We start from the raw sequence: 25,518 nt of genomic DNA, 5'->3' as shown, positions 1-25,518 counted from the left end.
ATATACTGGAACATTATGCATATAAAATGAAAAATTGGTTTGATATTAATTTTGTTACAGTATTGCTAGTGGAAGCATGTTAAAAAAAAGAACACATCATTAACAAAATATACGATGATGAATTTAAAAGCAATTAGTCATCTGCCTTGGCATTGTGCTGTAGCCAAGATTCAAATACATCCACTAGAAATAATTTGTTACTGATTAGGTTTCCATGTTAGTATCTGATGTGGAATAACAAGCCATGATTTATGGATAAAAGAATAATAAGAAAAAATAAAAATAAATTTACCCACTAACTTTTCATTAACAATAAATAGAATTAATTACCCATTCTTACATAACTTGAATGTTTTATTAATCATCATTTCATGTTAAATGTTGGCATAAGAAATTCGATTTATACTATTAAGTTTTCCATCCACTGCCAAAGATCAATACCTCATATTTCTTCATTAGCTTTTTTTATTCTTTTAAATAAGAAACTTAATTTAATGATTTTAGGCAAAAAGGTGGTAGAGAAAGATATATAATTTTTTTTTTTTTAGAGAAGAAAGAAGGAATTGATTTATTAAAATGTTTAAAATCATAAAGAAAGTTTTTTAATAGCACTACCATCAATTGCACTAAAATTTCATATTAATTTAATAATAAGAAGGATTAATTTGTATAAAGACAAAGTCTAGGGATCATTCTGAACTTATACCTATTTTATTTTGGTAACTGGATATTTAAACATTTAATCTATTTTCATGGACCTTTTCGGGAAATATTTAAATATCACACGCACCGCACCTGATTCATTCGTTTCCTCTTGCTATTGGGCCTAGTAATCGGCCCAGTCAACGAGGACACAAAATTAACCGTTGATAAAAAACCTCAGTCCTCAACGTGTACGCACCAGATCAACTAATCACACTAGGCACAATCATAAACCAACATCTCCAACTCTAAGCACCTCTCTATAAATAAACCCCATTTCCCTCCCAATCAAGCGCGCTAATACACATCTATACCACATTACACTCAGCCATGGCGAAGCCGCGCAAGCCGAAGAACGAAGACTCGAAGCCGGATAACTCCGGAGCTGTAGTCCGTCATCAAAAGCTCTGCCTCTCTATTGACATTGATAAGCGCCAAATCTACGGGTCCGTTACCGTTAGGGTTTCATCATTTCTTGAATTGTTTTTCAGTTTTTTTAACTTTTAGGGTTTTGCCGTGAATTGATTTTGTGTTTGTTTCTGTTGTTTGGGTGTGTAGGTACACAGAATTGGAAATTGCAGTGCCAGATATAGGGATAGTAGGGCTACATGCGGAGAATTTAGGGATAGAGAATGTGTTTGTGGATGGAGAGGCTACGGAGTTTGAATATTATCCACGTCAGCAAAATGTGGAAAGTGAAAAGAGATGGAGTTGGGTGACTAATACTAGTGCAGCTGCTGATGCTGCTGGTTCTGCTTACGTGTCTGCTCTTGAGAAAGAATTGGTTCCCAATTTGCTTATTAATTGCTGTAAAGCCGCTTTTAGGGCTCCTAATGAACAACAACAACATGATCAATTGAGCTTCGATAGCGGTGCTGATGCTAATAAGCAGGTTACTATGGCTTATCCTAATTCTAGCCTTTTCCATTTTTTTGGGTTTTATTTTGGCTTTTTGTATGTTAGTTACTGGGTGTCGTGCTTTTGTATTTTTTGAGAATTTTGACCGACATTCCTAGAGTGGAGTGGGCGAGTTTGCGTTTCTTTATTTGGGTTCCATTTACAGTTACGAAGTGCCTTTTATACAACTAGAGAGTGCTCTCCTTTACTGCTAAAAAGTGCCTCCATTGTTGGTTGTTAGTGTTTCAATGTGAGTTTCTATTTGTTGAGAAATTTGATAGAAGGTTCCAATTTGAACCTGGTGTCATTAAACTCGTGAGTACTTAGTTGGCTTCCATTTACTGTTAGAAAATGCCTACATTTACTGTTAGAAAGTGCCTCCGTTCTTACTGCGGTTTCATCAATTGGTATTTGATTGAAAGTCCCAGTTCCTAATTGGGCTCATTGAATTTTATAGGAGCTCATGTGGTTATTTATTTCGGTCCCATTTGCTGTAATAAAGTGCATTATATTAAGGAGTTCATACTTTTGAAATAGGCATTATGTTCTTCATTTATTTTATTGTTTAAAATCTTGGTGTGTTTGTATGGTTTGAGCATGAGTTGTCATGATGAGGTTATACCTTTTTGGTTTCTCATGTAGGTTGATGTTGGATGCAGAATGTGAAACTAGTTCGTATCGTTTATTGGGTAGAGAAAGCAGAGACAGGAATTCATTTTAAGGATAACGTGCTTCACACTGATAACCAGATAAGGCGTGCAAGGTGCTGGTTCCCTTGTTTTGATGAAGGTTCTCAGCGTTGCTGGTATGAACTGCTTGGTTCCGTTCTTCTTAGTTATAGTTTTGCGACATTTGTGATTTGCAGTCCTTTTCTTTTTATAGCTACTTATAATGTTGCATATTCAGCTTTGATCTGGAGTTCACCGTTGCCCATCACCTTGTTGCAGTTAGTACTGGAAGTTTACTGTACCAGGTGAGAATGGTTCTATGAGAAACTATATATTTGGTATCTGGACGTTGAAGCTTCTTATGATGCTTCAGTTATATCTTGTAATTAGAAATTGTATTATGGCCTCAGTTTATTGAATAATCATCAATTTCTAATCTCAATGTCATATCTAGGCTTTGTTGTCAAAAGTATTCACCTTTTCAATTCTGGTATACTTATTCTTATTCTTCCACTTTACATTTTAAATTCTTGCTAATGATGATTTCGTAGTTAATAATACTGAATTTACTGGTTGTCTGTGATGAAAAGTAAATGAAAATAAATGCTTAAATTTTACTTATTTTATATTCATCCTTTTGTGCTATTGCAATCGATATTAAGTCAAAATGTTGCTCTTTAATGGATGGAGACAAAATGAAAATTTTCGTAGATCTTTTTAGATGGTAAAGGATGATTGTACTATTTTTCTTGAAAAACATGTTGTGGAGCATTGGATATAAGATTTTCAATCACATAAGAGCTCCCCAACAAACTTTTAAGTTATGCTCATTCTCTATTACAGGGAGCATATGCAAAAGTTAAGCTACCAGGAGACTCCCTAATTCTTCTTCCTTCCTAGAATGATTTAAGAACCACATTCTATCTCCTTAAACTTAAAGAGGGAGAAACTAATTCTTAAATATATTATATTATTTCTCTTTTTTACTTTTTTCATCCTTTTTCTGTAAGAGTCGCATTTTCTCTACCTACTTAATTCTCTTTCTTTTTTACTTTATTATTGAAAAGTTATATAGGGAGTAAAATAGAGAATTTTGTCGGAGTACACTCACATTTCAAGAAATTAAAATAGAAAGTTAATTATTTATGATTTAATAAAGAGGCATATAAGGAGTACTCTTATGAATGATCTAAGATAGTTCTTCTAGGTTAACTGATAACCCCTGCTCCAAGATCTCTTTTTCGTTTGGAAAAAAAAAATAGATTCTCTATTTTTATACCACATATTCTATTTTAACACCATTTTACCCTAGATAAGATACATGAGTTGAGAAAATGCTTGACGGACATGAGTGTTCATAGATGATTTATGTTCTCAAATTTAGACTTACAAGCCATAAGATGATTCGTTCTTAGTTATGTTGCATTTGGGACTAATAACCATACATGGAATTTCTCTTTAAACTTATTAGATAACTTCCTTTCTAACTCCGGGTCCGATTCCCGGTTGGTGCATAACTTGCGGGGATAGCTTAGTTGGGAGAGCGTCAGACTGAAGATCTGAAGGTCGCGTGTTCAATTCACGCTCACCGCACGCATCTTCGGGATCGAGGCTTTGTTGAACTAGATTAAATTTGGAGGTTGGTTCATAACCTCCTAATTTGTGGAAGTTATTCCTTGCTTTTTATAGGATGATGAGTTATAGATAGCCGTTGAATCAGTAGGTATCAAAAAATTGAGATTGATATGATTTAGGAAGAGTTCTTATTTGGGAAGATGATTTAGATTCATTTTAGAATAATAGATCTCTAGATGCTGATCCACCAACTAGATTGATATAGATGGAAATTTGAGGTGATATGATACTTTCAACTAAATTACATACATATTTGCTGAATGTTTTTGGACCAATTTCCATCTTTTACAAAGTGGACAAGATTACTCTTTAGAGATAGCTTTCTTTCTATGGATTGACATTTAGACTAGAGCAGCTTGAGAGCCTCTAGAAATGAACTTCATATTTTGGTTGCCAAGTGCACCCAATTTGGTTATCCTTCTGCTTTTGTAAATGCCTCCTTCACTTCATGCTTTTTTGTTTTTGGAGCGTACTTAAAGTGTATGCATATAGCGCACATGTTGAAACTCTCCTTGGCCATTAACCTTTTCTTCTATTTAAAACAGAATAATAAATATATGTTTAATTCACTAAAACATAATAGAATACTATTCTTAAAAAATCAAAACAAATGTCACATTCCCAATTTGTTTTCTTTGCAATAAGTCCAATGAAGGTGAAAACTCTTTAAAATTTTTGCATTTCCTTCACCTAAGTAATGAATTTGACATCAGTTTCCTTATCAGCTTAGATGTGGAAGTATCCCTTGCAATCTATTCTGTCAACCCCTTTAGCTTCCAAAGAGTCTTCTTGGACCTTGTTGGAAAAATGGCTTTGACATGTACTATTCATTAAATCCCCTAAGTTTTGCAATCAAGTTTATATGATGTTTGTAAGTTAAATCATTGGAAGACTATTTTTTGTTTCTTTTTTAAATTACTAATTAAGGAATAAGAAAAGAGTAGTAAGGCATTTATATACAAATATTTTGGGGCCTGTTCATGTCGATATTGCAAAATTCAAGTAATTCAATAGAGGTAGGTTGGTTAATAATAGTATGATACATTAGAAGTTTACCAATGTCTTATTCCATAAGCAAGAAAAGTAAGACTTGGAGGAAAACTTTTGTGAATAGTAAATTGAAGAACTTAAGGCTAAAAAGGAAGTAACTCAAAATTATATGGTTTAACTCGGATGCATTATACTGGGAATATGTATATAGCCTATTAAGGGAGGAACAGATCAATGTGCCAATGGGGAATTAACATTGATTCGATGTGTTCATGTGAGGTGATATAAATGCTGAAAGAGGAAAATGCAAACAAAATTATTATCTTCGACTTAAAAGTAATTAGTTCCTAAACTTAGTATACAAGACTAGAGAAATACAAGAAAGAAATGTTTAGCTAGAGCTGCGGAATTCATTTTCTCTGTCAACTTTTGCAACTTTGATTGAAAGCTAAGTTCTTAATGACTTATATTCAATTGATATTAATTATTTATGCCTAATATTAGTGAGGGTGGAATTCATTTCTCTTTGTCGACTTTCGCAATTTTGATTGGAGGCTAAGTTCTTAATGACTTACGTTCAATTGATATTAATTATTTATGCCTAATTTTAGTGAGGGTACATTGTAATGGATATGTTGCCGCTTTATTTGGTTAGGATCTGAGAATGGAAAATAGAATATTAATTGAATGGTAGATTTTCTCATATGCTTGGTTTGACATGTATTGGAGTTTGATTCTCTTTGTGACTACTTAATTAATTTGAATTGAAGGATTGAAATCAATATAATTGTTTATATAATGTAAATGATTTGATACTGGTAAGTATACATTTTTTCTTACTCATTATTGTATATGAATTGTAATTGTCATTTGGGAGGTTACTATTATCAAAATATTTATGTCTTATGCTATATGTTCTGTTATCAAAATATTTGTTCTTAAGCTATATTGTTCGTGCATTTTGAATAATTTCTTCTTTTTCATTTTTGAGAGTTTTAAGAAATTTTAGTTGCCATGTGGTGGATTGTTTTCAATAAGTATTCTTCTCAATCTTGACTGTTTCTATAAACTTTTAAATATACATTTAATCTCTCAAATCTTCTTTACTTCATAGTGGTTAGTTAATGGTCAAAAGATTTCACTGATTCTGTTCTACTGTTATTAATTTTATAGTAACTAGTTTTCTGTTTTTATTACTAATTTTCAGATGCTGTTTTCTTTATTTTTTTATTTGGAAGTTGGTCAATGGTTGAAATTTCTTATGTCTTAGAATTTAATTTATGTTAAATAATCTAAATTTTTATGGTATGTATTTCCAAGGAAAACGAATTCTCATTTTAAAAAGAGAAAGTCATGTTCCATACTTATACTAGTTATAACAGAGAAAATGTCTTTTTACGAAAACAACGTATAATATATGTCCCTTAGCACCTTATTAACCATCGGAAATTTCCTCCAATGACTTTTGGCCATTGGAAAATATTGAAATGTGTGTGTGCTTTTCTTTTAACCTTTTTATTATATTATAAAAAAAAAATATAAATTTTTGATAAGTTTTAAATAATTTTCAAAACACTTCAAACATCAAAAGATAATTTTCAAGTGATTTTTCTAAGCAAGTTATTTTTCAGAAAATATTTTCTAGAAACAGTTATCTTTTTGAAACAAACAGAGCCTTAGTTTTCTGTGATTTGCAATTGAAATGGAAGATGGTTAGGAAGTAGAAGCATAAATGTTACCTTTGCAAGAGGTGAGAGGAATCACTAACCATTGTTTCTTCCTTCTGTTGGATAATACTTAGGAGTTTGGTGCCTTTTAACTTCTGGAAAATTGGGGCTTGGAGCAGAATGTAAACATGATTCTGTTATCTAATTGATAAGTTAGGTAAAAACTGTTGATCTTCAATTTTGATGAAATCAGTGGAATTTTTGGAGAACAGGCCTAGCATGACCATGCCAGTAGCCTCTCTTTGCAGATATGCGAAGAACCTGGAATAAAATTTTACTTGTTTTTCGGTGCTTCTTTTTTTTATATTTCGCCTAAATTGTGCACATGAAGCTTTCTGTGTTATTCTTTTAGTTGCTGATGTATTAAATCAGTTGTAGACCTAAATAATTCATCCCAAGCTTTCATTATGCTTCTCAATTTTGAAGGTCAGGATTATACTCTCTTAATGTTATGCCTTCTAAAGTTTGCGAATGAATACATGGACAAATACTACTAGCATGCTGCCCTGCCCATTTGTCCAGATAAATAAAGAATGGCATTTTCCATGTAGCAATTGAAATCGTGTAATTATGCACTATTTGATCATTGCTATGGTCATGAAGATCCATTAGCAATGATAAGTTGGTATTGTTGACTGATTAATACACTTGTTCTACATTAGGCTTTTACAGTTCGTTTACTTAATTATATGTGTACCGTTATTTTACATTGCAGGTTTTGAGCAAGAATGATCCTCCTCACAAAACGTATGTCTACAGATTAGATGTTCCTGTAACTGCTCAATGCATATCATTAGTGGTTGCACCATTTGAAATCCTTCCTGATCCCTACGTGGGTTTCATATCGCATATGTGCTTGCCAGCTAATATGTCAAAGCTTCAGAACACTGTGGAGTTTTTCCATAATGCATTCAAGTTTGTTATCTTAGCCAATTAACTTTCTTTTCTTCTTTTAAATGTTTTTAGTTTTGGCATTCTAGAGCTTGGGCTGTTTCCTTACTGCATTGCACTTTCCACAGCCATTATGAAGAGTACCTTGATGCAAAATTTCCATTTGGATCATACACGCAAGTTTTTTTAGCTCCTGAGATGGCTGTATCCTCATCAAGTTTAGGAGCCTCTGTTGGCATCTTTAGTTCTCAAGTTCTATATGATGAGAGAGTTATTGATCAGGTTTGTTCAGTCATTAAACTTGTGTTTATGATGGATGTAGTACCCTTAACAGGCGATTGCTGTATCTGATATGCAAATACAGGTGGTGCACAAGTTAATTTATTTTATAATTATCGGGAGCTTGTTAAAACATGAAACATGCTACATGGTGATAGAAAGACAGTACCTTAGTCAGTAGAGAAGAGCATAAAAGGGACTTCAAAATGTAGCAAGTCGGAAATGAAATATATGATTGAGAAAGAATTTCCATAGGAGGTTGTTACGGGGTGTTTAAAAAAATTCCCTTCTGGTGGTTGGTTCTAGATGCCTCTTCTCCTTTTTCTTTTTCCCTCTTTTGGCCTCAATGCATTATGAGCTTGTTGATGTAGAAATATGAGCTAGTTGATACCGATTTTTGTTTTTGGACAAATGTAATGTTGTATTGGACATGGATTACCATGCATCACATGCTGTGGGTCAGTAACCAATTAGATGGAAAAAAGAGAGTATGGTGGTCCGTTGATGAGTGCAACTATTTCTGAGGTACTCTATTCTTTTCTATTATACTACTTCTCTTTTACTATATTGCATCGGAGTAGAGTTCAACTGCCAAGTTTGGGATGGACTTTTGTGGTTCCTCTACACCTAGGACACTAGAATATCAATTCATGAATGAAGAAAGATGAGAGGAGCATATTAGTCAGTGTTTGTGAGGCTCCGATTCTTTACTGGGAGAGTTGGCTGTTTGGGGTGGGGTGGGAGGGGCGTACACCAAAGGCAAGCTGACCTGACTGGTTAAGCAGAAACCATGGACTTCCACGAGCAATATCTCTTTTCAGTTTTTGTTATAGCTATTGCAGCTATCGAAGCAGCAGTTGACCAGCTATTGTTTCTTCACTTTATTGTAACAGAAAATTAACCTGTATCGATCAATAAAATCTGTTGAATAAGTAGGATTGACCATATTGAGTAGAGTTTTTTTATCAAATACAATTTGTACTAAATAAAAAAAATGATAATATTAGTTATTATCTGGGATGAACTCATCGACATGCAGGCTTGTTGCCTCATTAAGATGTGTTGTCTAACTGGTAAAGTTGTCCAAATCTATGTAGTATATCTATATTGTGATGCTGCATGTGTTATCAGAAGACCTAAGCCTTAACCTATGAGAGATCCCTGTTTTATAATTTGACAATACCAGTATACCTAGAACTAGACATTGAATTTAGCTTTGAAGGGTTACTTTCCAACATCTTGTTTAGTCTTATTATCCCAGTGTCATGAGAGTTTGTCCTACTCGAGGATTGGTGAATCCATTAAGGAATTTTTTTCTTTTGAGAATAATTCCATGAAGGTCTTACTTCAGGGAAAACACACGCAGTGTTTCCTGCCCTGGATGTTAATTATGAGTAGGAGCAAGGTCTAAATGCTGTCAGCAGTTTGGTGAAAGATGTCTTTCCAATTAACTAATTTGGAGACAATTTTATTTTTAAAATTTAAATGTTGTACCTCTTATTCTTTTGCTAATCTTAAATGAATTTTTTTTTCAGCTGTGTGAATAATTTTACTATCTTGAACTTTTTTAATTGAACAATTCTACTTTTCTGAATTTTTGAGAATATGCTTTTATCTCACTTCTTGAAACTTCAGAAGTATGTTGTCTGAAGAAAAAAACATATTATGCTCTTTGTCAGAAGTTTAAAATTTTGAAATTATTTTATTATCATTAGCATAAAACTATCTTTCTTTAATGAAACTTATGTACGGTATGCTCTTTCTTCATTCCATTATTATTATATGGTTGTATGCATTTAGGAGGGTCGGGAAAAACTTATGCTTTTGACAAGCATCTTAGTAATTCAATGCTGTACTTTTATAATAGAAAAATAGTTCTATATTTATGACATATTTTTATATCTCTCCTGTATCTGTTCATTTGCCTCAGGAGCCATTTAAGTTCCAATGTGGTCAAGATTCACTTGATGTTTGTTAGTTGTTATACACCTCATTATCTGCCAAAGATATTTTACCATAATTACATTTGAATGGATGAAACTGGAATAATTGTAATGATGTGGCTCCTTTTTTGTTTATATATTTTGGTATCACCTTCTTTATTTTCTTCAAGTGAAATTTAGTTATCAAAAGCTACTTTTGCTTCATAGTTAACATGCATGTACTGCACTATGCTATTACTACAGTACTATAGCATACATGTTTTTGTTTATTATATTATTATATGCTTTAGCTTTGTAAATGTTTGCTTTATATCAAGATTTTAGTTTATCTGCATTGTAGCAAGAGTTCAATCTCAATCTTTGTTTGCTATTCTACACTAAGCTGATTTATCAATATCTATTGTAACAGACTATAGATACAAGCATTAAACTAGCATTTGCACTTGCAAAACAGTGGTTTGGAGTTTATATAGTCCCCGATGAACCCAATGATGGTAAGGCGGTAGAATATGGTACTTTGTGATGTCTGATTGGTTCTTGATGATTAACATGAATCTTGAGGAAAATAAATAGTTGTTCTCATCCAGTTGCTGAATGCAGAGTGGCTGCTGGATGGGCTCTCTGGTTTTCTCACGGATTTGTTTGTCAAGAAATTTTTAGGAAATAATGAGGCGCGCTACAGGAGATACAAGGTTAGCAACATACCCACTGCTCAAACTTTAATGGATTAACCAAGGTCTACTCTGGGAGAAGTTACTTCTGTGAATTTACTATTATGGCAAAAAATTTATTTACTTCTCTTGATGCTAGTGTCTACATAAGAATTTTTTTCTTAGTGTTCAAAATACCCAACTGGAGGTTGAATTGTTGACCCTATTCACTATTTAACCCGTTCAACTGGCTGGTTCAATAATTTGACAGAGGATCTGCTATCAAATGTTCTTTTTTGCTTTTCAATTCACATAATAGAGCTTTATCAGAATAAGAACAGATTACAAATTAGAGACGGTTAAGAGTTCGTCAAAATCCTAGCGGATCAAAGGGGGGGAAGGAATTAACCAAAAAGGAACCAGATTATGGCATGATCTTTATTAGCCCATATGGCCATTTTCAAATGTGTTTTTATTGGCCCATCTTACCTTTATAATATTGTTTCTACTCGCCATAATCTTCTTGTAAAATCATGAGAATGGTACTGTCATATATGTTTGGTTTGTGGGGTGAAAAGCAACCTGTGGAGTTTTTATTGGGGTAAGAAGCAACCTGCAGTTAAGTACAATTTTCAGAAGATTTGCATCCTTTTCAATGTATTGATCATTTGGATGCTGCTCTGCCCCTTGTACTTGCTGTGTTATATGACTTGCATGTCTGCCTTTCAAATCTTTTCCACTGTTTTTAATTTTATACTCAAATCTCATGGTTCTTTAGGTTTTTTTTTTTTTCTTTTTTCACCCTTATCTTGTGTGGTCTATATAATGTTGAAGTTTCTTGCATGACCAAGACATGGTTTGGCCCGGAATGAGAGTATTATGAGATGATAATCAATCAATGAATTCATGACTTGCTCTTATCTAATTTTTTGTTTCCTCTTTTTTTTCTCCTTAACACTCCTTTTCAATTTATGAATTGGTTGCAAAGTCTTGCCATCTCCTATAAGATGAAAATTACAAGGATTAGTGATTAGTTGTATGCCCTTACATCTAACATTCCAAAGTCTAAAAATGTACTGTTTTATGGAATTGCAGGCTAATTGTGCTGTTTGCAAAGCAGATGATAGTGGTGCAACAGCTTTAAGCTCCTCTACTTCTTGCAAAGATTTGTATGGAACCCATTGCATTGGTCTATATGGGAAAATAAGATCTTGGAAATCTGTGAGTTCAGTTTTAATGTCTGTAATTATTTAAATATGTATTAATTTTTATTTCACTTAAACATTGGTTTTTGAAAAGGTGGCAATTCTGCAAATGTTGGAAAAGCAAATGGGGCCAGAATCCTTCCGCAAAGTAAGAATCTAATGGATTGAATTTTGCATCATCGCCCACCATTTTGGTGGGTGCAAAACTTGTAACATTTAATGTGACTTTGGCGCTGTCTTCTTATTGATAGTTTACACAGGAGGTGATAGTTTTGAAATTGTTTTATCAGTGCCAGTTGTTGGGGAGACGCCTTTCTGTTTTTTTGTCTAACTTTATGAAAATGATGAAATTGGTGATTTATGGAATTTCGGAATTAAGATGGGTTTACTTTTTACTGTTTTCTCCTCAATTGCAGATTTTGCAGAAAGTTGTCTTACGGGCTAGAGATGCTGTCCCTGTGAGATCTCTTAGTACGAAGGAGGTGATCACATTCTGCCTATTGTCTTCAAATAGTTTATCAACTTGCTGTGTGTCTTAGCTTATCCTTAGTCTTACCTTTTTAGGAATTTCTTACTTATCGTAAATAACTGGGATGCATGGTGCATTTTGTTCTTCTATTTTTTTCATTTTCCTCATTTATCATATGTTAATATCGATAAAATGTATTGCAATTGAAGTCTGACTATTTTAATTCACTCCCTCCCTCTTTCATGTATAAAATTGTACCAGAAATCCCCCTATATCAAATTGAAAGAGGGACGACTTATGGAAGGTGCATCAAAGAGAAAATGATTATAAAATTGTTGGGTCAATGTCTGTTTGGAAGTTTACTTCTTCAAACTATCTTCATTCCTTTCACAGCAGGTGCTCCATAACCGTAGTGGAATTGATTGTTTCATGTTGGTTCATGCCATTTTATGCTTGTGAAACATGGTTCATACCAGTGGAACAAATACATTGCACAATGAGCTAATGAGTAATCCAAAATCTTAACTTCACACCACTACTCATGTTTCAGCAGTCCACGGCTGTGATCTCTTACATAATTAATTATCCAGTGTCAATAGAGGTTCGGTTAACCTTAAAGATTGCAATTTTAGGTGTTATGCCTACTTTCATACAGTCTGCAAACGATTTTTCTTGTACTTCTCTTTTCCTTACAAGCATTGAGCACAGCTTCATCAGTACACTGATTGCTCAATTTAACTGATCATGACTTGGAATGAGTATTGATTCCAATTTCCATTCCTGTTCTGCCTTCATAGACCGAGGGTTTGAAAAAAAACACTACTGTACTGCAAATATTCATTTGAGGGTTGATTTAGTTGCTGATAAATGCTGTTAATGCATCTCTAGTTGCTGCTAGTGAAATCAGCCTTGGAAAAGTCGAGTCTTAAAATGAATCTCCATAAACTGAGTATCTTGCCAGAAATAAACTTGCCTGCCATCCCAGTGAAACAAGCAATGGACTTGGAAAAATATTCTGTCCAGGAACAGCTTTTTATTGCTTCACTCTTGTGTCATACAGGGACCTCTCTCTCTGTCTCACATAATTATGCCAGCAGAATCTTAAAGCCTCAATGCTCTGAATGATATTTGCTTTTGTTATGTCTCACCCTCTTTTTTCTCTGAGTAACCCTGCTGAATTGGATTTTCACATAACTTAAAACCTTTTGTTGGTGGAAAAATATGTTAAACAGCTCAATATTTGAGAAAAATGCAAAATGCTTTGAAGAACACTACAAACTGCGATAGGGCCAGAGCTAGGTACGGCTGATTGTAATAGTGTCAGAGATGCACGTTTATGTATGTATATCGAAGTAAACATTAACTTGTGGGTGCACTAATTTTATCTTTTGGTAGTTTAACTCCTGGAAAGTTCTGGACCAATGCCCATCAGTTGAGGGTTAAGTATATTTCAGAATTTTCAAAACTAAGTTTCAGATTGAATCCACGAAGATTCTTGTTTGATTGCTTTCACCAGAGCTGCTTGCTGCAAGAATTTTTGTGGTTCGCTTTAGGTTTTTCTTTTTTGGTAAGTGGGAAATTATTGGTCTGTAGGTTTGGAATATGTAAGTTTTCTTTCTAAATGTTTTGAGCTCTAGCTTTGACTGAAAAGTTGACGGTATGAGTTTGAAACCTTGAATTTCTTTTTTAAGTTTAATATTTTCAAATATTTACAAAAAGAGCAGTTAATATTTTTGTATTCAGTTTTAGAGTGTCGATCTTGTGTTTGTTAATTCTGCTATTTTTAGCATTTTTTAACAAAATAATGACTGGAAATTATACATGAGTATGGGGAAAATTTAATAAGATTTCTATGTTTGAAACATTTTACGTATTTTCTCACCTCTTTTGCCTTCTTGTGAAATAATTGTCATTGTTCTTTTAACTTTTTTATTTTCATACTTTTGTGCATTCATAACTCTTGCTTACATTTGAAGGTTCCTTTTGGTACTTATCTGTTCTACTTTGTAATTCACGAGGTTCAGTTTAGGCATTTTGCTACTAAGGTCGGAAATCTTGAGCGCCCTTTTCTAAAAGAATTTTTTCCTCGGTGGGTTGGTTCATGCGGGTCTCCAATGTTAAGGTATTGGTTCTGTGATCTTCAAGCTTTTGTTCCTAAACTGATGTGTGATAGCTTGCTGATATCTGTTGCTTATGTGTCATGCTATGTTTTGATTTAAGAATGGGGTTCTCATATAACAAAAGGAAAAATATAATTGAATTGGCGGTGCTAAGAGAGTGCACAGCTGTACCTGATGGAAGTACATCACTTCTTACTGATTCTGATAATCGAGATGGTGATATTGGATGGCCTGGAATGATGAGTATCAGAGTTTATGAACTTGATGGTATGTATGACCATCCAGTTCTTCCGTTGGCCGGGGAAATGTGGCAGCTTCTGGAAATACAATGCCACTCAAAGCTTGCTGCTAGACGCTTCCAAAAGCCTAAGAAGGGCTCAAAGCCTGATGGCTCTGATGAAAATGGTGATGCTGTAGCTGCAACAGATATGCGCTCCAGGTATGTTGTTAATTTTTTGTGCTGTCGTTCTTGCTAATTTGGTTCATGTTTCCTAAGAGCAGGGATTCATTTTTGCAGTTTGGAGTCTCCTCTTTTGTGGATAAGGGCAGATCCAGAAATGGAATATCTTGCTGAAATTCAATGTAATCAACCTGTACAGATGTGGGTAAGACATTCTGCGCTGTCCATGATTAACATTGTATGTTACCTAATTGTGGTTCCTTTTACTAGATATTTTAGATCACTAACCATTAATCCACATGTAAAGTTAAAAATATGTTCTGATAACCATAGCACGCAATGTAGTAATCATTAAGCAAGTGAAGTTCAGGTTATCTTTTTTTAACTCTAGACTACGGCCCTCCAATCTTTAGTATATTTACTATTGTAATTTTGTAGATAAAATAAATTTAATAGTGTCCTCTTATCATAAAAGTAGTAGATACTGATAAATTTAAAAATTAAATTATATAATTGTAATCAAATTATGATTTATTCTGTTGACATTGGTAGATGTTAATTTAATAACTTAAATTCTTAATCCCATCCATATTAGGATTAAGATTTTCAGTAGATTTTAATGAAATAGCTTAAATAATTCAATTCCACTCATTAGGATCAAACCTTTTTTAATAAATATTTAAAATTACGAAGAGTATTTCAGTCCATTTGTATGTTTCCCCCACTCAATCTACTTTTATATACGATATAGATTTGGGATAAAAATCTCAACCTTGATTGTGATCAGCTGCTTCCATTCTAGCAATCAGGATTTTGCGTGAGATTTTGCATAACTTTCTCATTCATTGGTATCATATTCTGACCTCGCAAGTCAAGGGGTTGACTATTTATTGTTTGATATGAACTCAACATGGTTAACTTAGTTGGTAGATTTCCATATTTCTTCAGTGCTTTCTGACAAAATTCAGACTGGCCAAAATTTTGACCACCATATTGCTTATTATTTGGCATTATTTAATATAAAATGGTCTTAAATTTGAAATTGAATGCGTCTTCAATAATTCTCAAAAACTTAAATTAATATGGTTCCTCAACTATTCTTTTTCAACTTCATAAAAGTTATATGGGAGTTTATGCTTTGGTTGGGTTGTTCGTGATATAAAATTTGACTATGCTTTGAGGTTTGCCAAGTGCTATAGAGCTAAACTATGTAATAAGATTACTAATACCATTAACTGCAGAACTTAGCATCAATGTTTTGTACTTCAAAATTAAAATTAAGGTGAAGATGTCAAAGACTCAAAAATAATCCTGATCTTAAATCGCTACAATTCCTAAAGGATCTGGCATAATACAACTACCAATTGTCTTCTTCTTTTCTTTCTTCCTTGCTTGAGTTCTTTCAGTGCCGGTACATGGTAAGCTCTTTTGTCTCTTTATTTTATTGATGGCGCATATGGCATAATTGAGTTAGTTTTTCTTTTAGGAAAAAAGGAAGAAGAAAAAGACTAAAATACAATTTTAAGCACAATACAAGCAAGACATGCCTCCCTTCTGGGCTAAGGGACACACCTCTGAAATTTTCCTACCTTTTGGGGTCTGTCCCAGGATCAGCATGGGCCTTATGCCTCAGACAAGCCTTAGTAATTATGGTTATATTAGACATGAAGTGACAGTTATTTTGGTAATTAATATATATGGAGAAAAAAGCTTGATAGTTATTACTGCATTATAAGTGTGTTTATGAGCACTTACGTTGGGAAAATAGTCTATGCGACAGATTAGATTGCCTAATCATGAAGTCATTGTTTCTATAATTCCTCCACATGTTGATGCTCTACAATAATATACTGGTATCAACTTCTTTTATTAGTGGGCAAACAATTTTATGAATGGTGGTAATTTTCATCAGATCAATCAGTTAGAGAAGGACGAGGATGTTGTTGCTCAGGCACAAGCAATTGCAGCTTTAGAAGCTTTACCACAACTTTCATTTTCTGTTGTCAATGCCCTGAATAATTTTCTCAGTGACTCTAAGGTATTTACTTGTTTTAGCAGAATAGCTGGTTATGATTCGTATTTTAATTGGAATCTAATAATAGGAATTCATCATGTGATGGTCAGGCCTTCTGGAGAGTTCGAATTGAGGCAGCATTTGCATTGGCTAATACAGCATCTGAGGTATTATAATCATAAGCCAAACTATTATTCTCTTTCCTTTAGCCAAAACCTCTGCATAGCCATTTGCAAAATATGAAGGTTTTATTAAGAATGTAAATTGGAGAAAGTTTGGGCTGTTTATGATAATGGTGCTGCACTATGCATGCTACCCATGTATTGCTTCATATTTGTTGCTATATGTACACAACTTCTGAGCACCATTTTATCAGCAGGAAAAGCCTCACAACCATGCATTCTATATTTGGAGCCCTTCAGCCAGAAGGCCTATATTCTCACATTTGGATCATGAAATAAAGCACTTATGTAAACTGAAAGAGAGCACAATAAACCCGAGATGCCTGCCTTTTGTTTTTATTTATTTGCTCCTCCATAGTAAAACACATTATAATGGACCAAGGTTCTGCACCATTTAAATGCAAGCACTTTCAACACGCATATAAAAATGTTTTTTTCACCACATTATTCTGATTTTGTCGACAACATTTATGATCATGGTGAATCCTTGAATTGAAAGTGCTAATGGCTAGTAGGTTTTTCAAAGATATCCATGTTGGGCTGCATTAAAATATTTTAACTTGATGGTTATTTATGCTTAAGTGGAGACTCTTTATTTCTCTTTTGACAGGAAAATGATTGGTCTGGTTTACTTCATTTGGTGAAATTTTACAAAAGTCGAAGATTTGATGCAACAATTGGACTACCAAGGTGAGATTCTATTTCCCTCTAATCTTGACTTTCGGCAGTCTACTGGTATAACGCACTCTTACATGACTTTATTTTATGTTGATCTTGCCAGGCCAAATGACTTTCATGATTTTCCCGAGTACTTTGTTCTTGAGGTAATGGGATGAGGTAGGGTATGTAATTAGTTTGTGCATGGTGCTGTGTATTTGGTTCATACTATTATGACCTCATATCTTACTTCTTTTGGACTAGAGATGTAGAGTCTAGGCCAAATCTTGAAATCTAATCCAACTTGTCAGAAATTCGACTTGCCAAACCCTGAATTTTTATCAAATGTTAGACATACGAATTTGGAATGACATGAAACTGCTTGAACCCGAAATTACTTACACCCGAAGCGACTTGAAATTAAATTGATCTGAAACCACAACAATCAAAAACTGAAATGACTTGAACTTGAGACTAATACTACCTGAATTTATAGCCAATGCAAACTCTATCTTGAATCTGAAATGATCTGAAGTATAATTGTTTGGTAAAATAATATAATATTTTAGTGACATTAAATAGTTTGTATACCTATAACTTTTAGCGTTTTCTTAGTTTTAGTTTATTTTAAATATAAAGAATTTGTTTTTGTACTTTCACCTTTAAGTCTCTAATTGTTTAAAGGTTTTGCTTTGTGGATTTTTGAATTAGTAAATTAAATAATTAGTTTGAATATAATAACATATCAAATAAAGGAACTATTAACAAATAATCAATGAAAGAAATTTAAATCAGGAAATAGATTCTTTGCATTTTCTATATTTCAGTTTAGTTTAATTGCTATCATGAATTTAAAAAAAAAAAGAAAAGGGAAAAAGTTATAATTAAGTAGGCGCTAAGTAATAACTATTCTGAATTTTATAAAATTTATGATTTTGTTTGACTAATTGTTCATAGGCAGATTAATTATAAGTACATTGGATTTATATTGATACTTGAGTACAATTACAATTGCTATGTGTTAAGTTAATAAATTATTTATTAATGGATAAGTTATCCAATAGTCTATAAATTACTTAACTAATTTATCCATTAATTAATACTTTGCTTAATAGATATCCATGATCCCATGGTTATTAAATTTATGGGGCTTTACTGTATAAATTTATAAGATCAAAAGGAAAACTGGATAAGTTAACCTGAAAATCAAAAAACCTTATAAGTTAATCTGAAACTTAACCTGAAATCTGAGGCAACACAGATTAGTGTTACCTGGACCTGACTCGACCCAAACGCCTAAAAGATGAGGGCAAAAAACTCGTAGTTTTCCGAACTTGAGACTGAAATGAGCAGAATCTGAAATGATCAGAAAACAGGAACAATTTTATTTGAACTTGACTTGATCTATCCATTTGCCATCTCTACTCTGGACATTGCTAGATTATCCTTTTCATAATTGAGTAGTAAAATATCTTTTTTGTCAGTGCCTTGATGTATTGATGAACAGATTGTCCTAGGACCAGATTGGATGTCCTCAACCAATCCCTTAAACTAAATGTTTTTGATAAATGGGTTTGGGTATAACTCATTCCCAAAAGCTAGCTTAAAGCAAGAGGGTGCCCAATCTACTTATATACACTATAACAGCCCAATAATCAAGCGATGTGGGATAAATATAACTTCTAACACCGTCCCTCACGCTTAGCGTGACATGCAAACGGGCTGGGTCCAAACCCACCATCGCAGACAAAAGGTCAGCTCTAATACTATGATAAATGGGCTTAGGTAGCTCATTTCCAAAAGCTAGCTTAAAGGAAGAGGGTGCCAAATCCACTTATATATACTATAGCAGCCCGGTAACCAAGCGATGTGGGATAAATACAACTTCTAATATTTTTAAATGCTTGTTTTCATGTAATAGGGATGCTGCTATTTTCCAGATGTAAAAGTAAAACATTACAATCAGGAGGTTAGTTTTTTCTGAATAAAGACTAATAATTTTCTTATCATGTTCTTGCATTTATTCAGGCCATTCCTCAAGCTGTGGCAATGGTTAGATCTGCAGACAAGAAAAGCCCAAGGGAAGCTATTGAATTTGTTTTACAACTTCTGAAGGTTGGGTTTTCTTTGCTTTTAATATTAACTATGATCTCACAACAATTGATCAGTGCATCCTTTATCCCTAAGTTTCTGTAGAGTTCATAAAGCATTTTATGGATGTTATGTATGTGAGATTATCGGTGCATGCATGTCTACTATAAGTATGCAGAGAAATTTTTTCTATCAAGTGATATGATTACAGTAGCTTTTACAACAAAGCCTTGTAGACTCGAGATTTTATATGTCTTCTAAAATACTGGTTGACCACCACACAGGTCATATCCATACGAATAACCTGCTAATTTTCGTTGCATAATTCTTGGTTTTGGACGTTATTGATCCTTCATGAATGTGTGCCAGAAGACAAAGGCTATAACACACATTAAGAATGCGGGTTTTGGAGGTTACTGCCATTGGTGACTTGGAAATCTGTTTTTAAATGAAATGATGATGGGTCCTGGACTCATTTCTAATTTGAAATGGAAGTGCTCAAACATTAAAAGGAAAAGGAATGAGACAAGTAGGAAAATTGATTTTGCTCAAACATTAAAAGGAAAAGGAATGAGACAAGTAGGGAAATTGATTTTTATAACTTTAATCCCATATTTGGATGTATTTAGAACCGAAATGATAGAGTCATTGAGGAAAGATGTGGAATTGAAAATTGACGTAGTCTGTCCACTATATTAAGAAGCATCTGAATTTGTGGATTAATTATTTCTCAGTTGCTGTTTGGATTTTTAAGCTGCATCTTTTTTATTGATTGTATTGTATGTTACACATACACCATCGAAATACCCTGTGTTCCATATGCTTACTGGTTGACACAATTTTTTTGGTTTTGTTATGCTATTTGGCAGTATAATGATAACACTGGAAATCCTTATTCTGATGTGTTCTGGCTTGCTGCATTGGTCCAGTCAGTGGGTCAACTTGAATTTGGACAGCAGGTTTGTGGATTAGATTTCCAGCATCCTTTTATTTGTTGATATTTGATGTTTACATCATTTCAGCTGTTGCTTCTTGGTTCAAATAAGATCTCAATCTACCGCCGCTCTCACCCTTGTTTTATTTGTTGTTCTAAGATTCTTTTTCCGTTGTCCTTACTTGTCGACTCCAAAAGGAAATTCTTCCAGTATTTTGCGGTTATAACCACTTAGTGACGTCTTTTTTCCATCTCTCTTCTAAAGTCACAAGAAATACATGATACTGCTGTGGCATTTCTCTTTGCTTTCTGTTAAATTTTGTACTATCTTGTTTCTCCAACCTTGTTGCTAAGAATTAGTGTAGAAGTGAATGCACTATGAGTGGATTTTCTTATAAACATTTTTCAACAAACATTTCTTTTGCTATTTGGAACTGTAGATCAACAAATCTTTACACCCTGGATCAAATTTGAATTAACAATACAATTGTTCTTCTGACATTTTTATCAGAGTTCTCAAGGTTGTAACTAGATATTAGGTAGGTTTATTAACTTGATGGTATTTGCAAGTTAATGCTTGGAGATTAAAATTTGACAATACCACGTAGTTGCCTCCTCTATGCCTTTCTTTGTTCACTTTAGGAATTCTTCTTTTCCTCATTTGTTCAATGATTTTGGAATCAGTATGAACCCACATTCAGTTCTTGGTTAAGAGAAAGTAACATGAGTTTAATTACTAGTTTGTTTGATACAGAATTTTTTTTCTAGTTTGAAGTGGTTTCATTCTAGAGTATCCGGGCTCTATTACTAGTTGGGCTCTAGATTTCCAGCTTTCAGTCTCTTAGTAAGTTTCCTAAAGTAAATCAATCATAATTTTTCCAGAGCCACTAAGAAAACCTAATGACATGCATCTTTTCACTTGTGAAATCTGAAATTAGAAATTTAGAGTTCGTTGAATTAATTTTTTAAAAATTGGTGTTGCTTGCTCTTCTAATTTAAATTGAGAAGGGTTGGATTTTCAAATTTTGTATGAAATTGTGTTCTTTCCCTCTGACCACCGAGCATCAATAGAGAACAATTGCAAATATCTTGTTATTTTACTTTAGTGTTTCTACTTTTAATATTAGTGTTTGACCTGTAATATGAATTTAAAATCAGTGGAGAACAATGAACAAGGTATTTTATTTCCCAATAATGTTTCTAGTTTTAGTATTGATGCTTGGCCTGCAGTATGTAGGTGACTATTTTGATAAACTTGTAGAAATTGCCAACTTAAAAGGATTTGCAGAATATCATTTTTATCTCTTTTAAGGGATGAATACTTGAAACTTATGAATTCGTCTAAGATGTTTTTTAAGTTAATTTCTTCTGACAAATTACGTAGTTGTCATGAAGGGTTTAGTTTATAACCTTGTGCTTCCCAGCAAGAATAAGATGGATCACAGGCCTATGCATTTCGGTATCAAGAAGGGGAGTCTAGGAATGGCGGTCAGCACCATGATTTCGTTAGTCATAATATCTGATTTAGAAGTCAACTGTCAGAAGTTAAATCTCTCTCTGTTTATCTCTTTCCTTTTGGCAATTCTTTCTCTATTTTCGACACAGAAATGTAATTGTAATTGTAATTGGAGAAGAGGACAAAGTATGGAACTTTGAGACTCATCTTTTATTACTGGATTCTTGGGCATTGTGTTAGATGTCCAAAGAATTTTGATTTTAATCTTTATACTTGGTTTTCATGCTAATATATTCATTTCTATGGATTGGACAAAGTTTAAGTTATGACCAATTAATATACTAGTTTGAATCTCAGTGAGAAGATGATGTAAGATCTAATTGGCTAATCTGTTTTAATTCTCTTCTCTGTGGAGGTATTCAGTTTTGGGGGCTTACCCTTTATTGCTTCTTTAATCTCTTGGCAGAGTGTTGTCTTTTTATCATCTCTTCTCAAGCGCATCGATCGGCTTCTGCAATTTGACAGGTGCATGGATTTCTGATTTGTTAGCTTTAATAGATTAAATTAAATATTTTAACTGACTTGGCATTTACTAGGCTGATGCCTAGCTACAACGGGATCTTGACTATAAGCTGCATCCGTACATTAGTACAACTTGCACTAAAGCTCTCTGGATCGATTCATCTTGTAAGTGCCTCTACTACTTATTCCCATTTGATATAATCTCTCATCAGCTTCCTCATTCTTAGTTGGTATTACTTGCTGCAGGAACATGTTTTTGAACTTATTAAACCATTTCAAGATTTTAAGACAGCATGGCAAATTCGAGTTGAGGCAACCAGAGCACTGCTTGATCTGGAGTTCCACTGCCGAGGCATTAATGCAGCATTGTCATTGTTTATGAAATATTTGAAGGAAGAACCAACATTAAGAGGTTCTGCACTATTTCTAATTTTTGTTTCTGCATCTTTATTGCTCTTATATATAGGTCTCCTAACCATTTCTTTTGCAGGGCAAGCGAAACTTGCTGCTCATGCTATGCGGTTATGTCAGATACGAGACACATCTGATTCTAAAGATGATATCAAGAATACAACTCTTGTGGATTTGCTTAGTCTGCTTGAAAGCCACGGTGCATTCAACAATATATATCTTCGACACTACTTGTTCTGCATCTTACATATCCTTGCAGGAAGGTGGGTGCCATTACTTGTTATTCTTTCCCAGTGATTTTCTTGGTTGAATGATCATGGGCCAGGTTGTCTGGCATGGTTTGGCTGGTTTTATTTGCTTGAATGGGCTTATAATGAACCCCCACCTAATCAGGGTGGGCCAGAACTACTGGACTTTTTTGTGTGCGCATAAAAATAAGCATCGTGTCTATTGCAGACTTAATGCAGCGGTTGAAATCTAAGCTTTGCTTTTCCAGGGTGCCGACACTTTATGGAGTTCCCAGAGATAAAACGTTACGTCTTGGAGATGCCGAACTATGCAGTGAACCAAAGAACATATTTGCAACACTTCTTCCAGAAACAAAGCCTCTGGAGCCTCCTATAGACATCACAAAATTTGATCTTGATAATGTAGCTATTCCAGAGGCTACTAAGGAAGCAGATACGGTTTTGAGCAATCATTTTCAACAGATGGATTTGGTCAACGTAAATGATGCCAAAGAACCAGATATTATCTCAGACAATCATGAGCAGAAGACGGTCTCAGATAATCAGGAGCAGAGGACGGTCTCAAACAATCCTGAGCAGAAAACAGTCTCTAGCAATCATGAGCAGAAAACAGTCTCTAGCAATCATGAGCAGAAGGCGGTCTCAAACATGCTTGAGCAGAAGATGGATTTAATCATTCTAGAACCTTTGGGGGAACCAGATACCATTTCTATTAATCAAGAACGCAGAAAGCCGGTAGTTAAGATTAGAATGAAAAGATCTGCTGCTTCCAGTAGAGCAGAGGAGGCTGATAATCAAACTGTTGAGAGGTCTCGAGGTGGGCATCATGAAACTGATCGCAGAGCTAGCAGCTCCATTTCTGTTGATGCACCCCAAAGGAATTCCACTGAAGGTGTGAGTGCAAGCAATCAAAATATTGAGGAAGTCAATTCATGCCTTGATAGGGGATCAAGACTGACTGCTAGCATTGGCAGTGCAAAATTAGCAAGCGATGGAGACAATTTTGTGAAGGAACTTCAGTGTACTGCAGATTCAAGCAAAGTGTTTGTGCGTCCTCAGCCTGAAGATCCATCGTCACCTAGTGTCATGCAAGATAACAATGTTGACACTGGTGCACAGAAGTACGCTAGCCTACAAACCCTCTCAGTTGGGAGATTCGATCTTGATGGTGGTTCAGCAGGTGTAATGGTATCACCTGTTCGGGCAAAAGAAAAGGAGAAAAAGAAAGATAAGGAAAAGAAACGGAAACGGGAGGATCATAAAGGGAACAAGGATGATCCTGAATACCTGGAACGTAAGCGGTTGAAGAAGGAGAAAAAGCGGAAAGAAAAAGAGATGGCAAAGTGGCTTAGTGACGAGGCAAAGGCACCTCCAGTAGACATACCCGTCAAGAAACAGGAACCCGTCATTAAGCAATCAAAACCAAGCGAATCCAGTGGTTCCAAAATGGTGAACACGAATGTTGAAGCCAAGCCTGAGCCATCTGAAGGTAACTCGGCTCCTAGATTTCGTATTAAAATTAAGAATAGGACGCTGAATAAATCGTAGTGCAACAGCATGCCCCTTCATTACGGAAATTGACGGGGATCAGTTCCCTTCAAATTTTTGGCTTGTAAATTCCCCGAATGTATAAAGTACATTGCTTATCTGAGAAACTCTTTAGAATATCAAAGAAAAAAAGATCGAAAGAAAAGAAAATGATTTTCTCCAGTTGAATAACTGTGGATGCATGTGGGTGTATGTGCTTGATGAAAGAAATGTGCTTCCCTTCCTGCTCATCCATGTTCTTTCCTTGCAACAGCTTTGTCAAGTTTTCTCGACACCAAGAGATTCATGTGCCTTATCAGCTTCTGTTTTAGTGATCTGATATTTTAGTTAGGTTGCATAAAATCAGGACTGCTCACCGAACAGGAACCTATCTATGTAAAAACTGAAGTTCTATTACTAGGCGTGCGTTCACAAAGTTTCCCAGAAGCAGGAAAAGTGTCGCCTGGTATCATTTTGATGGTTCTGAACACTCTATAAGTCTGCTGTTTCCCAGAAAAAAAAAAAGAAAAAAGAAACAAAAAAAAAAAGAGCTCCTTATTAAGTTCAACACCTTTGCTATTCAAGGTCTAGACAATCTAAAATTACATTTTGAAACCGGGGATGGTTTTGCTAATTCTGATTTTAGACTATACATATAGTGTTTATTCGGGCTCTAAAGCCAGCTTCATCCGACTTAATATGATATTTTAACTGCAAATTTGTTAGATAAGAAAAAGCAATTGACAGAACTGCATTTTTATTTTTCTTTTTTCTTTTTACTCTTAATGCATTTCTGTTTTTCAAAAGGTGGAAGAACTTTCAAACTGTTTTTCTTTACTCGATATATAGGTAACAGGGCTCATTCTCTATAGCCTGATTTCCTGAACTTCTGCTGAGGCT

The 25,518-nt window shown here is 34.3% G+C and overlaps 1 protein-coding gene and 1 non-coding gene across 3 annotated transcripts; both read left to right on the top strand.

Moving 5' to 3' along the window:
* The first annotated feature begins 964 nt into the window (after positions 1-964).
* Positions 965-24,801, top strand: LOC107262570 (transcription initiation factor TFIID subunit 2). Of its 2 annotated transcripts, XM_015728724.2 has the most exons (25): positions 965-1,148; positions 1,261-1,594; positions 2,259-2,404; positions 2,506-2,572; positions 7,335-7,534; positions 7,639-7,792; positions 10,142-10,226; positions 10,333-10,424; positions 11,478-11,603; positions 11,682-11,735; positions 12,004-12,069; positions 14,081-14,178; positions 14,277-14,615; positions 14,694-14,781; positions 16,489-16,614; positions 16,701-16,757; positions 17,383-17,462; positions 17,554-17,596; positions 19,458-19,544; positions 20,390-20,479; positions 22,377-22,435; positions 22,507-22,597; positions 22,679-22,844; positions 22,923-23,106; positions 23,340-24,801. In XM_015728724.2, exons 1-25 carry the CDS (start codon positions 1,033-1,035, stop codon positions 24,637-24,639), a joined length of 4,248 nt encoding a protein of 1,415 aa, XP_015584210.2. In that variant the 5' UTR covers positions 965-1,032; the 3' UTR covers positions 24,640-24,801. The 2 variants fall into 2 exon arrangements, with proteins under 2 accessions (XP_015584210.2, XP_015584213.2); XM_015728727.2 differs by lacking the exon at positions 965-1,148 and having other exon boundaries at positions 1,457-1,594; positions 2,242-2,404.
* TRNAF-GAA lies at positions 3,788-3,860 on the top strand. Its single transcript has one exon. It is a non-coding gene; the product is annotated as a tRNA-Phe (tRNA).
* Positions 24,802-25,518: the final 717 nt, after the last annotated feature.

The sequence above is a fragment of the Ricinus communis genome, chromosome 1 (assembly GCF_019578655.1).
Source record: "Ricinus communis isolate WT05 ecotype wild-type chromosome 1, ASM1957865v1, whole genome shotgun sequence".
In the NCBI taxonomy this organism is placed as follows: domain Eukaryota; kingdom Viridiplantae; phylum Streptophyta; class Magnoliopsida; order Malpighiales; family Euphorbiaceae; genus Ricinus; species Ricinus communis.
The sequence above is the reverse complement of the archived record's forward strand: the minus strand, read 5'-3'. Positions and strand labels throughout refer to the sequence as shown.

What these genes read in the sequence shown, in the direction of transcription:
- LOC107262570 (XM_015728724.2), top strand. Translation starts at nt 1,033, where the DNA reads ATGGCGAAGCCGCGCAAGCCGAAGAACGAAGACTCGAAGCCGGATAAC. An exon ending in GTGCTGATGCTAATAAGCAG is followed by an intron (nt 1,595 to 2,258) that starts GTTACTATGGCT and finishes TGTTGGATGCAG; the next exon opens with AATGTGAAACTAGTTCGTAT. An exon ending in CCGAGTACTTTGTTCTTGAG is followed by an intron (nt 17,597 to 19,457) that starts GTAATGGGATGA and finishes GCATTTATTCAG; the next exon opens with GCCATTCCTCAAGCTGTGGC.